The sequence below is a fragment of the Phyllostomus discolor genome, chromosome 13 (assembly GCF_004126475.2).
Source record: "Phyllostomus discolor isolate MPI-MPIP mPhyDis1 chromosome 13, mPhyDis1.pri.v3, whole genome shotgun sequence".
NCBI lineage: Eukaryota > Metazoa > Chordata > Mammalia > Chiroptera > Phyllostomidae > Phyllostomus > Phyllostomus discolor.
This window is the reverse complement of record NC_040915.2, coordinates 45274083-45289169: the sequence shown is the minus strand read 5'-3', so window position 1 is coordinate 45289169 and position 15087 is coordinate 45274083. Positions and strand designations below refer to the sequence as shown.

Here is a 15087-nt window from a genome sequence, read left to right as displayed (position 1 = left end):
CATGCCTGGGTTGTGGGCCAGATTCCCAGTTGGGGGCGCGCTAGAGGCAACCACACATTGATGTTTCCCTTTCTTTCTCCCTCCTTTCCCTTGTTTCTACAAATAAAAAAATAAAAATCTTTCAGAAGAAGAAAGACTATTACTAAGACATTTTCTTTTCTTTTTGGGGGGGTAGGGGGTAGGGTGTGCTGTTTCTGGAATCCGGAGTGTATTTTATATTTAACAACACGTCTCAATCCAGACTAACCATGTTTCAAACTCAGTAGCCACATGTGGCCAGTGGCTCCCATATTGGATAGCACAAGTCAGTAGCATAAAGCTTGAAGTTCTTGGTCTGCAGTTTTGGGCCCCCCACAATTTCAGCTACTGCTCTCTATATTCCAACTTCTCCCCACTCACCCAGGCCCAGCTACACCTAATTGTCTGCCGTTCTTTTCCTTTCATTACTCTTCCCTGTCTTTGGAAATGTAACTTACCTTCCAGGGCCTAATCTAAAAGCCACTTCCTGCGTGAATCACGTCTTGCTCCATTCCTGCAGTGCCCATAGGCATTGACCACTTGCTCTTGACCCTTCTGTAGCAGCACTAATGGGAGGCATTTGTGAGTGAGTGGTCCAGCCGCCCACTAGGAGGTGAGCTTCTCAGAGGTAGGATGTGTCTCCCTCAGGCTTCCATTTCCTAGTGTTCTCTGTGGCCTCCATTTGCTCTTAGGGATATTTTTTTACCTTTGCTGTTTGATATCTTTGGTATCTTAAGCAATCTTTTCACTTAACAGTGGTTTTCTTTACCTCTAAAAGAAATTTGCCCTTATATCTGGACCAGTTCCACTGTTTAAAAGGTGTTCTCTTTCTGGATTGAAGTTTTTGTTTATGCAAGAGGAAACATAGATTTCCTTGTAGAAATAATTGCCTAATATGAATTAAACTAGGTTTCAAATGTACGTGTGGCAAGTTACCTAGTTTTAGCCTGATTCTAATCCCAAATATGACTCTTCACATTATATAACTTATTCTTTTTAAATAAAGTAATATATGTATGCCAAGGCTATCCCCCCAAGCTTTATTAAAAAGTTTATATGGTTTTTAACTCACCTTTTCCCCTAAAGAGATTTAGCCAAAGGAGTTTTGCCTGTGTTCTTTTTCCCTTATAAAAGCAAACAGGTGCCTGAAAGGTTGCGCTCTATTCTGGGAGAAATCTGATTATGTTGAAGGGCTATGTCAGGTCAAACTCTATAACCTGCTGACAGATTATTTAGTGAGTGCCAGGATCAACTCTCAACATTATCTCAGATTTTAATGGTTTTCTTGTGAAGGGCATTTGTAGATAAACCAGTTTGTATTTAAAGTTAATTGTGGCTCTTAGATCAGAGACTGGGTAAGAATAAATTCTTTCCTCGAGCAGGCGGTATGAAAGGAATAAATGCTTCAACAGATGGAGTTGCAAGGATTGTAATTGCATTCTTTTCTTTAACACAAATTGTTGCGTTTAAAATCTTGGTGAAAGCTTACCCCTAATGATACAAGAATTCCTCAAAAGCAGTGTCTGTTAAATAAACTACCTTAAATTCTCTTAAGAATTTCCACCCAGTTGCTTCAAAAACAAAAAAAGTGACACTACTTCATGGTAGGGTAGACCTGTCATCCTTGATGCTTCTCTTTCCCTCATCACTGAGGGCCCCAACCCCCACCCCACCCAGTTAGTTCGCTTGTAAGTCTGTTCCATACACCGAATCCTAAATCCCTGCCTTGTTAACCGTACCTTAAAGGTACCGCTTCCATTTCACAACTGAGCAGCTGGGACTCCTGACTCATCCCTTCTTCCGCTCTTGTTCCCCACAGTAGGCAGAAGGATCTTTTTTCTATTATCATTATTACTATTTAAACTTTGTATAATGAAACTTTCAAATATATATCAAAGTAGAAAGACAAGTGTACCTTTTTCAACTTCATTTATCCATTCTCAGCCATCTTGTTTCATCTATTCCGCCATCATTCTCCCCCCAACCTCTCACCCCTATTATTTTGAAATAAATCCCAGACATCCATCTAATCAACTAATGTGGAATTGCCCCAGATTGAAATTTTGCTTATTGGTTGGCCACATAAGGCGGGGGAAGTTGCTGCTCCAACAGCGATGTTATTTGCTACCCACTTTATTGTCTTCCAATTCTGCGTTCTCTTATTTTTTCTTAGGATGTGTTTCATTTCTTTTTGATAAATGCCATCATCAGAAAAGTACTTTCATGTGTTCATTTCACATGAAACCAGTTTTTCAGGAATGCTTATATAGGCACTCCCCTACTTTTGTACCAAATATGTTTTTTAAAATGTGTGTCAGAGTTGAATGTATAAAAGATGTAAATGTATATGTAGGGAGTATGTTTTATGCTCAGAAAGCCTTAAAAGATATAACATTCATAATTAATATTTTAACTATAAAAATACATGCTTATTATAAAAATAAAATGCAAATAATATAGAATAGTATGAAGTAAAAACTAAAATTTCCCAGTTATTCATTGATTGCTTTTAGCCCCTTATTTCCAAAACAACTACTATTAATATTTTTTTAAATAAAAGATTTTATTTATTAGAGAGGGGAAGGGAGGGAGAAAGAGGGAGAGAGAGAGGGAGAGGAACATCGACGTGCAAGACAAACATTGATCGGTGGTCTCTCACATGCCACCAGCCCACCTGTAACCCAGGCACGTGCCCTGGCTGGGAATCAAACCAGCAACCTTTCAGGTTGCAGGCTGGTGCTTAAGTCACCAAGCCACACCAGCCAGGGCTAATATTTATTATAGATTCTTCCAGAAAGATTCATATATGGTCTTTTCAAAACCTTAGTTATATGTCTGATATTTTTTCTGTTTTTTAAAATTTAGTACACAGGTGACTTTAATGTTGAACAACTAGTTTAGTGTTTTGCAAAGGGGTTGAATAGGAAATGGTATGATGCTGACTTTGATTTCTTACTGACTCTTGAACACTAGTTTCCTCTTGTTAAAGGAGTCTTACCCACACTGAACTCATCAACAGCCCTAGGGGGCCCATGAAAATCTCTATACCAGTGCTGTCCACTAGAAACATAATGTGAGCCATATGTTGTCATTTTAAATTTCCTACTATACACATTAATTAAAAATAAAAAGAAACAGGTAAAATTAATCATGTGTTCTCCTTAGCACATTATATCCCAAATATCATTTCAACATGCAGTCAATATAAAAAAATTAATGATATAGTTTACCCTTTTATTCATACCAAGTTTTCAAAATGAATTTTATAATTAGAGCACATCTCAGTTTGGATCAGCCCCATTGGAAAGCTCAGCCCTGTACAGGATAGTGGTTGTCTCTGAGGGAAGAGGAAAGTAAGTGGGATATATTCTCAACTTTGTTCTTTATTTTACAGTTATTGACTAATATTTGAAGTTGAAAGTTTGCCACTTGTGGTGTTCTTAATTATTGCAAACTCTGGGCCAGTTGCATTGTCACTAGCATCAGTACTTTTTTTTTTTCATTCTTATAAAGTACAACAAAGATTAATAACACATGCTTCAGTACAAAGATGAGTCCTGCTGAAATTGAACTCTTGGCTGGTGGGCAATGCCACCCTGTGGTAGCTCACATGTTTGTTCATCAGTATATGAAAAATCAAATTCTAAGTAGAGAATGTGGCTTAGGCGTATCAGTATATAATACATTCACCGTGAGCACTTTTTATTCTGAATTTTAGGGTATATATGTATATTGGTATGTAGTAAAATGAATTGTCGGGAGAAGATGAGTAGGAGTTCCTGAGAAGTTGGTAAGAACATCCTTTAAATGTAATTTTGTTTTTTAGGGGTTGCAGATGGTGTAGGAGGATGGAGAGACTATGGAGTTGATCCGTCTCAGTTCTCAGGGACTTTAATGCGGACATGTGAACGGTTAGTAAAAGAAGGACGGTTTGTCCCGAGTAATCCCATTGGAATCCTCACCACAAGCTACTGTGAGTTGCTGCAAAATAAAGTACCTTTGCTTGGTAAGTAGATATCCTTTGTGTTTTCCTCTCTAAAGATGTCCAGGAGATGGTTAACAACAAAACCAAGAAAATTACTTAACCAGCCTAGCTTTAAGCATAGTTTGATAGAGAGGCTATCAAATACTTACCACTTACTTACAAAATACTTATTACTGCTTTTGGAAAGAATATAAATAGGTACAGCCACTTTGGAAAACAATTTGGAATTACAGAATAAAGTTAAACATGAACAGTATGCCCAGCAGTTCCACTTCTAGGTCTGTAGACCAGAGAAACTCTTACACATCTGTGCCATCAAAGAGTAGGTACAAGAGTGTTCATAGTAGCATTGCATATAATAGCAGAAAACCAGGAACCACCCAGAAGTCCATTTATAGTAGCAGAACGAACGCATTTAGAAAAGGAGCGATTTAAAGCTACGCGCCAATACTCAGGAACATGAGGGAAAAGAGGTCATTGCAGAATACCACCTAAGAGTCCGATCCCATATTATTTCATGTTTAGAAGCATAGAAAAGTAAAACTCTATTGTTTGGAATTCTAAAATATGATAAAAGAAGAAAGAAAAGCAAGTGATTGTATAATTCAGGATAGTGCTTCTTCCGAGGGAGGAAAAAGGGATGAGGTCTGGCATGTAAAATTCAGTTGATTACCTGTGGGGAGTTCAGGTTGCAGATAGATATCCCAGACTAGTAGACAGCAATTAGCTGATTAGTCAGTGAAATAGCATGGCACAAAATAGATACCTGTTAATCTTGTATTAGAAGATGTACAAATACCCAGTGGTGATCTGGTATGCTAATAGAGCATCCTTTGGCCGAGCTTCTACATTTATTTGTTGAATGGATTCCTGGAAACTTACCCAACAACTTACCCAGCCTTCTAAGCAGACTTTCAGAAAGGGTGTTACTACGTTTCTGCCCATTGCCAGCATCTTTCTGGTGACTAGAAAGCCCTCGCTCCCAGTCACCATCAACATTTAAAATCAGCCTCTATTCAGTGTTAATGAAGAGCTCCACACTGTGGAATTTTGCCTTCAACTTCAGTCCTTCTTAAGAAGGGATTCTTTTCATCATGTTGCTGCCGTCTTCTGTCTTCTTCATGCTGTGATTAACCATCTTGTTTTCTTTCTAACTGAAGAAAAATCTTGGCGTTGAGGTTTCAGTGTACCACTTCATCTTAATTTGCTATTTTGGACATGCAATTTGGAGCTTGCCTGGCATACTGAAACATCCCAGATTCTATTTCTAGCACCTCTCTGTCAACTTGCCATATGACTTAGGGCAAGGCACTTAACCTCTGACCCCCTTATTCATATGTTTAATGGAGAGACCCTGGTGTTGTGTTTTGTTTTGTTTTGTGTTTCCCTTCCCTACCTTTCCCTACCCTTCCCCCTTCCCTTCCCCTCTCCCCTTTTCCCTCCCTCCCTCCCTTCCTCCTTTCTTCCCTTCCTCCCTTCCTTCCTTCCTTCTGTGTATATGAAAAGGAATGGACTTAAAGCTTCCCGAGCACTCAGAAATATGTCGTTAAGGGAAAAGAGGACATTGCAGAATACCATCTAACAGGCAGTCTTTTGCAAAGGTAAATTGCTGAGTTTTACTGAACCTCAGATATAATTGCAAATAATGATAATTTACAAGGTTAGGTAATATTTTTTTAAATCAGCAATTGCTAAAAAGCCTATACTACTACCAATATAAAGGGCAAACTGATAGCAGTAACCACTTATATCTTGAGAATATCTAGCTGATTTTAGAATTGGGTTGGCATCACAGGCTAATTGTTGACATATGAAGGGGGTACCCCAAAATACCCTGGAATTTATTTATTAAAAGTTGTGTGTGTATTCTTACATGTTTAAACTTCAGTCACCTTCACAGTACTCTCCATTTGATGCAATACACCTATCGAGACTTTTTCCCACTGCTCAAAACAGTTTTTGAACTCATTGATTTTGATGCCTTGTAGTGCTTCTGCTGTTTTTTGTTTCACCTCTTCTACATCAGCAAAATGTTTCCCTTTAAGGACTTTTTTTCATGGGGAAAACAAAAAAATTGGTCAGGGAAACAAAAAAAGTCACTTGGGGCGAGAGAAAGTGGGACATGGGGGTTATGCTGTTCTTTGGTCAAAAACTGCTGAACACTCAGCATGGTATGGGCAGGCACACTCATAAATCACCCATTATGAAATGGGCAAAGCATCGAGAGTCTTCAAAAAGAAATTCTCTGAAGCCTAACACAGCCTCTCACAATGACACCAGCTGGTGCACTGATACAGATGGGCTCCTAAAACACTCACCTAGTGGGGGAGCCTGTACTACAAAGGGCCCACTCTACAGAAGCTAATTCCAGATTTTTTTGTGTCCCCCCTCATATATTTTCTCAGACACCCTTAAGTAGATGTAGGTCTTATGAAGCCAATGTAATTTAAGAATTTGAGGAGTCATTCCATTCCCTGTTTGCTACACAGAAGGCGTAGTTGTAGTTTATAAGATAAAGGGCCATGTGATAAAAACATTTCCATGATAGCATTAAGGATTTGCTTGGGTGCCTGTGTGGACTGGTCAGTCACTGAACACTCATTGCTGTTGTACTCAGCACCTCTTTTCTTCTTTGCCTGCTTGCTCCTCTCCAAACACCCGAGAATGATAAGCTCTTCTCCCAGTATTAGGCTGTTAGGGCCTGTGCCACTGCACACATCAGTGATTTGAAGAGGCAGAGGAGGAGTGTATGCTCCAAGCCCAGATGATTCTGTAAGGCTGGGCTTGCCTTTGTTGGTACTTTGCATATTAAAGCTCCCTCACTGGTGAGGACCCTTTTGGTTCTTACTCAGCAGGTTACGGACACGAAGGTAGCAAAAAAACAATGGCCTCAGTTTACCAGTAAGTAATAATGAATCAACATGAGTCCTTACTGCAGCAAAAATTTCAAGGCTGCACTACTCATCTGTCATTTTTTTGTTCTCGGATTAATTCCATCAGCTTTCAGAAGATCTTTTGTATGATGATTCTATTAATGATAAACGATTGGAGTTTCTCTGCACTGAGTTAGGAAGGAAGGGTAATTGACAATCTTAGCACCCATGTAAGCTATGGAGTCGGTTGTCTGACAGCACTGCCGGTTAATTATACTACTTGTGTTTTTCTTTGACATTTAATGAATAAGGACTAGATAGCTTAGCATTATAATGTCGGGTTAGTACCTGTGCATATACTGTAGAAACAAGGGAATGGAATTTCTGAACATTACAATAAAGCAAATGCTTATATTTAAGTGTTTTTAAATTATTAAGTTATACACTTCCATTTAGAAAAAATTAATAGCAAAAATTAAATTAGTGATCATTCTCCCTGGTATTTTTCTCTGTATGTTTGTGAATAGAATAACGGTAACAGGAATTGGATCTGTAGTGTGTTCACAACAGCACGCTGAGCTAGATTCGTAGGTACTTTTATCCACCATTATGTTAGAAGAAACCAAGGCCTAGGCAGAATACCGTGTTTTTCGGACTATAAGATGCCTCCCCCCCATTTCGGAGCAATAATGGTTGTTAATGCTGTTGTTGAGTTCTGTTTACATTTACATTGGTGAAATATTGTTATTCATGTTATTAAATATTTTACCACATTTTTTGCTTCCAATTTTTTTTCCTATTTTCCTCTAAAACCTAGGTGCGTCTTATGGTCTGAAAATATGGTGAGTGACTTGCCTACTAGCAGTCAGTCACACAGCTAGAAAAGAGGGAGTCCTGAGATTTAACATAGCTAGTTCCATACCCTGTTCATTTTGTTTCATCTTGCTTTTTAACTGTCATCTTAACAGTTTGGTCTTTGTCTGCTATTGCTTTTTTTTTTTTAATTCACTCTTTATGAGGTACTGTTCTTTAAGTTTGACATCACTTTTTTTTTTTAATTTTTTTTAATTTTTTTTTTTTTTTTTTAATTTTTAGGGAGGGAAGGGAGAGAGAGAGAGAGAGAGAGGGAGGGAGGGAGGGAAGGAGAGAGAGAAACATCAATGTGCGGTTGCTGGGGGTTATGGCCTGCAACCCAGGAATGTACCCTGGCTGGGAATCGAAGACATCACTTTTTTTTTAATGAAACTTTACTAACTTGTAACCTACTTGTTTGACTTACCGTCTTTCCTTTTTGAATGTATTTCTCTAGCAATTTAGTGGTTGTCAAAAAGCTAACACTTATTATGTGTTATAAGTGTTTGACATGATTTAACGAATTTTATCCTCACAAACACTGCTATTAGGTAATTACTGTTATCCCCAGTTTTATAGATGTGAGAAACTCAGGCACCAAGAAATTAAATAATTTGCCCAAGGTCACACAGCTAGTAGTAAGTGGCAGAGCCAGCATTCAGACACAGGCAGGCTGACTTATTTAAGAAAATACTCTTCAGGTATATGTGACAGCGTATAGCCTGCCATTATACCAATGAACTGTAATTTATTTAACCAATCCCTTAATTTTAGATGTTGAGGTTGCTTCCCGTTCTTCCTGATCTTAAACAGTAGTTTTGTGCTTAAGTCTTATTTGCATCTCTAATTATTTTCTTAGAATAAATTCTCACCAGTGGATATGCACATTTTTCAGGGCTATATTGCCTTTAAAAAGGTTGTTTAGTTTTACCCTTTCACCACTGGAATGAGCAGTGACCATGTTCGCTACACTCTTGATACCACCGTGCATTATTTTCTTTTGATTCTTGTTAAATTGATAGACAAAAGGGTTAGTAGTATGATGATCATTTTTCATGTTGCTTGGTAAACTGCTTATTTTTCTATTTTGCCTTTTTAGGTATAGGTTTAAATTTTAGTACTTGAAAGTGGTCTTACTAGTTTTACTAACTGCCTTTCATTCTGGGAAAGGTCTTGTAAGCTGTGTGCTACAAAGGTACACGGAAGCTTTTTGCAGTCTGCTTAGAATGTGGTCTCTTCGGTCTGAACATCAGTAGTCTCTGTAAAGCAAACGGGTCGATTCCACAACCGACCTGGGGAAATTAGTCTTGTTACTTCATAGTGAGTCAACCCCCAGTAAAAGTTCTTCGTGACCTCAACCGATGGAAATCTGGTTAAAAATTGTCATTATGTGCCTGTTTTAAGTGTTAGTGAATTTTGTGCAGGTTTCCTACTAGTTACTAATGAGAAATTTCAGGGAAATGTAACATTCTCATTCTGGCATTTAAGTATTAAAGCTTAATATTTCAATAACATGCTTTTGAGCTTTTGGCATAGATTAATAGCACTATTGAAATGAAATAATGTGGTTAAACAGCAACCATGTTTATTGTTTTCTCTCTCTGCAAATGGAAGAATTCAGATCATCGGTGGCCCACTTACTATGTATAATAGAAATCCTTTCTTCTTTCCCACCATTTGGACCTTGATCAGGTTATGGATGACACTTGCTGGCAACATGGATCATAATTAAGAAAGGTCCTTTTTAAGCAAAGGAGGTTCAAATTATGGCATGTTGCTCTTAGGAGTAATTTGATTAAAATGTATATACAAAGGCAGCCTGGGAAGGGAAAATAAATGGAGACCATTTTTGTTTCTAGGTAGCAGTACTGCCTGCATCGTGGTGCTGGACAGAACCAGCCACCGCTTACATACAGCGAACCTTGGAGATTCAGGCTTTCTGGTCGTCAGGGGTGGTGAAGTTGTACATCGATCAGACGAGCAGCAGCATTACTTCAACACTCCATTCCAGCTCTCAATTGCACCACCGGAAGCCGAGGGCGTCGTCTTGAGTGACAGGTAGTCTCTCCTTTCACCGTTAACTGTGAAGAGCATGTGGTGCACCCACAGGTTCCCTCCCATCCCCCTTAGTCACCATGGAGATAGACGCTTTGCATTCTCTTGTGAGTAAAGAAGGCACACTGAGAATGTTCCTAATCAGGAGGACCTTTTTTAAATACTATTTTTTAGGATTTTATTTCTTTTTAGAGAGAGGGGAAGGGAGGGAGAAAGAGGGAGAAACATCAACGTATGAGAGATACAGTGATGAGTTGCCTCTCGCTCGCCCCCACGTGGAGACTTGGCCCACAACCTAGGCATGTGCCCTGACTGGGAATTCAGCGACCTTTCGGTTCGCAGGCCAGGACACAGTCCACTGAGCCACACCAGCCAGGGCAGGAGGCCTTTTAGATTGACTTCAAAAGATATTTTGCTTAGCCCTGACTGGTGTAGCTCAGTGGGTTGAGCATCGTCCTACAAACCGAAAGGTCACAGGTTTGATTCCGTCAGGGTACATGCCTGGGTTGCGGGCCAGGTTCCTGGTTGGGGGCCAGCAAGAGGCAACTTATCGATGTATCTCTTACACACATCTATATTTCTCTCCCTCTCTTTCTCCCTCCCTTCTCCTCTCTCTAAAAATAAATAAGTAAACTCTTTTAAAAAATAAATGAAAGATATTTTTCTCAAACTTGATATTACAGCCAAGTTGAATTCTTATAAACAACCTATAATTTGGCAAGACTGTGCAAATACTGTCTCAAACTTACAGAATATCAGTTTTTCATACCAAGACCGTGTGATACATACAGTTGTGTTAAATTGTGCTGGAGAAATGAGTCATTGTTCTTGCACGCCATTGCTTGTACAAGATTTTGCATACACTACTAGGGAAGAGTGCAAACAGCATCTGCTTTATTTCTCAGAATAAAACTTCCTGATTCTCAGGGCCTCCTCTTACATGTAACACATAGAACTTGCAGTCCATGCAGAACCTGTTAGGGCCAAGTTCACTGGCAGGAAATGGAATCAAAAGTGGTCTAGGATATGTTCTGTGACAATGCTGTTGAGGTGGTCTCCTTTTCTTCTGATGCCTCCCCGTTCATTTTTAAATTGTCAAGAGTACTTTTCAAGACCATCAGTACTTCTTTGAATCAACTTTTACAGTTTATCTTTTCTAAGATCAGAGTGCAGAATAAGGCTAAGACAGTCTCAGATTTCACTCCCTGTAACAAACTTATAGGACCTAGCACAGACATTGTTGTTGACTCATAAATGTTGTTAACTGGGTAATAAGCCTTTTGGAAGAATAGAAGCATTCTAGTAGGTGCCTGTTGTCTCCACTTAGTAGTTCTTATAAAGCCAGATCTTAAGTCCTAACTAAGATAAACCGATTACTACCATCTTTTAAACTAGAATGAGCATATTGTGTAATTAACTATTCAGTATTGCCCATCTAAATTCTATTGTTGACTCCTAGAAAGAGGGAAGCATTTTTATTTTCAGATTAAGACAGATTACCACAATTGGGAGAATATTGGATTATGGGCCCTTCTTCAGTTGGCTGTAATATACATTAATATTAAGCATATTGGAGTGGGGAGAATTCAGAACCCCAAAGCCCTGGTAGGTCAGCTAACAGTTTTTGGAGAACAGTGTTTTCATGTTCCTTTATTTGATTCTTCTTGTTTTGGCTCCTGAGTGCTGGAGCAGCCCTGGCGTATCTCACACACTATCTTCGGGAAAGTCTGGCGAGGGCAGCACTCGGCCTGGCCTGCCAGCGAGGTGGAGGTTGCTTCCCCTGGAGCGCAGAGACAGCTCGCTAGCATGTGATTTCAGCTCGTGTTTCAGCGCAGGCAGAGTTTCCAGCAGCACAGTGTGTTCAGTCAGAATGGGCAGAACTGCAGCTGGCAGAACACCAAGCTCATGGGTGGGAGTGTCAGGAGAAGAGGACAGGCTGTCCAATGGTAGCGAGTCTCTCGCAGGCAGAATAGCAAAGGACACTCCTGGGGAAAGAACAGCCTCAGCGTAAAACAGAGCTTCGGGGCCAGCCTGGCATTAATCTGAACTTCTAGAGTCTGGTTGGCTTCCAAGGACTGAGCAAGTGCGAAGGGTCTTGTATAGCTTCTCTTCATTCTGCAGAATAAATCAACCTGGTTTCCGCCAGTTTTAGTCATTGTCCCCTGCTGTATCTCACCTCCTTCGCTCTCAGTCCTTCTTATCTGGGAACTGTTATTTTAACTCGAACTTACAGGTTTTCCTTTAGTAGCTGTTTTTACAAAGTATTTGTTGTATACATGTGTGTTAGTTGATTCCTTGACAAACCCCATCATGGAACTTTTAGACGTGCTGCTGCTTTCCTCAGTCAGAGCAGATGAGCCAGAAATCTCCTCAGTTCACCCAGTATACATCTCCAGCAGGCGGGTTGTTAGTTTTTGTGTTTTCTGTTCACAAATTTTATACCACGCCGCTTACACAGGTTTGGGGGGTTTTCTGTCCAGCTTAGGGTGCTCTGGTTCCGGCCCCTCCCTCCTGGGTCAATGTATGAATTTTTCTTGCCTCTTGTTCCCTAATCACAGGTTCAGGCAGGTTATTAGGTGTCTCTCTCACCCTTCCTCACTTCGGAGGCCTGGAAGCAGGGAATCCAGCCTTTGGAAGTAGCTGAGAATCAGCCTCTCCGGGGGCCATTAACTCTTTGACTATATGATCTTTTCTGTTCTCTGCACCTGTTTTTTTTTTTTTTTTTCCCCATTCTTGTCTGTGTTCATCAGGTTTTGTCAGAGGAAGAAGATCTCCCTATCTTTCTTTTAAAAGGTTTTATACAAAAAAATGTAGTGCAAAAATCTACCTCCTATCCCTGCCCCCAGCCACACACCCTCTCCTCAGAGGCAGCCACTGTTACTATTTCACTTCTGTACCTTCCTCTCTGCATTTCAGAATGTTTGTTTTTCCCCTGAGTTTGGAGGGCCAGTTACTTTGTTTCTTCATTCATTTAATCACTATATACAGAAGACCTACTATGGTCCAGGCACATTAATCAATAAAGACACATGAGGAGCACTTGGTAAGCCCTGGCAGCTACACAGTCCTTACCCTGCCAGAATAAGTATCACTTAGTAATACTAACATGGTGTTACCAGTAATGTACTAGCAATTACTAGTACTGTAGTTTCTAGGTATGTCCTATGAATGAATTCTTACAGGATTTGCATACTTGCCTCCACGGTGCTCAGTTAGTTGTTCCCCTATAACACAGCCTCCTAGAGCCAGATCAAGTATGCGGGGAAATGGACGAGTGGAAAATGAATAAGAGAGGGTGGAATGTGGCTCTAAAGAATTAGGAAATAAAGAGTCATTTGCCCTGGGATTTTAGAGGCATGTTAGTAATTTGACTCAGAAAAGAAGGCCTCCTCCTTTTAAACCAAATGTGACTAATCGCCACACTCTGTTTTACTTGGTAATTTCAGTTAAGCTTTTGAAATATTTATGTCAGAGTTTTCGATTAATTTTGTCAAGGTTAGGAGTTTGAAAATGACTAGCTTTTATTATTTACTCCTATTACAAGTTAGTTTTTCTTGAAGCCTCATTTCATTGTAACACAGTGCCTATTGAAAACTTCGCATGGTATCTCTGAAGAGCTCTCTTAACTTTGCCCCTCCCCTGTCCTTGTCACAGCCCGGATGCTGCTGATAGCACATCTTTTGATGTCCAGTTGGGAGACATTATCCTGACAGCGACAGATGGACTCTTTGACAACATGCCTGATTACATGATCCTGCAGGAGCTCAAGAAGTTAAAGGTAATTGACTCCAAGGTTGGTCCTTGGGAAAAATAGCCCTCTCCAGGCAGTTGTTTTCTTGATTCAATTGCACTATCTCTTTTTATAGTTTTAAAAAGGACTATTTTGTGAATATAGGAAAAGATTAGAGCTATTATTATTCTAATAGTTCTAATCTTTCAGGCAATTGTAAATGGAAATATTCACAAATGGATCACTTGAGGGAAAAAAGACTTCTTCCTACCTAAGCTTTTAGTAGGGTGGTAAAGGTAGGATAAGTCTAGCTAAGAAATTTATTATTTGCATTTTTTATTGTATTTTAATGGTGGTATTTAGTAGTGGTTGGCTCCTGGACCTTCTCTCCGATTGTTCTCGTAGCAAACCCAGCAGGCTGTTGAGGCTGGGAGAAGTAGGACGTTGTCGTACGAAAGCCAGCCCAGACAGCGGCCAAGGACAGCAGGCAGCTAGGGGCCTTGATGTGATCTGAGCTGCCACCAGCAACAGAACAGTTCGGACTTGACCCACACAGAGAGTGGAAGTGAAAATCAGTCTTTCCACATTCTCTTACTTTTGTGAAAATATAACTCTGGGAAAAGGGAGTCTTTTTTCACGCTTTTATCACTAACCCATATAGCTTTCAGTAAGTTTTTAAACATTTTAAGCAATATTTTCCTCACCTGTAAATGGGGGTACAAAAGGTCCTGTTTTAGAGGGTTATGGTGATTACCTGAGACCGTGCACGTGAAATCCTTAGTTCCAGGCCTCATCAGTGATGGGAGCTCCCTAAAGACCAGGTGCTCACAGGTAGGGCACTGCACTCTGGTGTGGCGGCTGGGTGGGAGGCAGCAGTGACATAGCCCCTGCCCTCTGGAGTATCTCTCCTACTGGAAGAAGACAGATAATACACGCAAACCTCAGAGTTTATTCTAAGTCTGATATTATTATTTATCAATTATAGCATTATTTTCCATACGAACAATGTAAACCCCCTTTTGCCCCTCCCTGTAATGTTTTTGGTGAATAAGGAGAAGCAGCAGCGTGGAGGGACAGAGAATAGAGAGGGGCAGCTAGTTTAGGAAAACTGGTCAAGGAGGGCCTCTCAGCCGGGCAGCATTGAAGCAGAGGCCTGTTGCTCGTACTGAAACCACTCTGAACGCTGGCATGTTAGAGCTAAAATGGATCTTGCTTCCCATCGTGTTTTATTGACAAGGAAGTTGAAGCAGCAAGGGTAAGGGTGTGGCTCAAGATTATACAGCTGGGCGAGCATCTTCCATCAGGATGCAACGTTCTAAAGGCATTTGCAGTAGGGTAACTGGCAGCTGTTACTTAGAGAGCAAACAGGGGTTGGCAAGGGGTGTATTCCTAAGCAAGGAAATTGAGCTCATCCCTTAAGTGCTAATCAAAAGTTGCCTGTTTTCAGTCTCATCCCATTTTAGCAAAAATACCTTAAGAATTTGAAATGGGGAAAAAAATGCAGAATTCAAAATCCAAACTTCCGGGCCCAAGGCCATCTAGCAAAAACTTCCTGAGTTCACATTGTGTGCAGT

General features: G+C 40.2%; 1 protein-coding gene across 1 annotated transcript in view; it reads left to right on the top strand.

Annotated features, from left to right (window-relative positions):
- Positions 1-15087, top strand: part of PPTC7 (protein phosphatase targeting COQ7) — a 37727-nt gene that overhangs the window by 17504 nt on the left and 5136 nt on the right. Inside the window, exons 2-4 of the mRNA XM_028528601.2 lie at positions 3845-4024; positions 9588-9786; positions 13438-13561. Of these exons, the coding sequence (XP_028384402.1) occupies positions 3845-4024; positions 9588-9786; positions 13438-13561 (503 nt within the window). The remainder of the gene's footprint in view (positions 1-3844; positions 4025-9587; positions 9787-13437; positions 13562-15087) is intronic.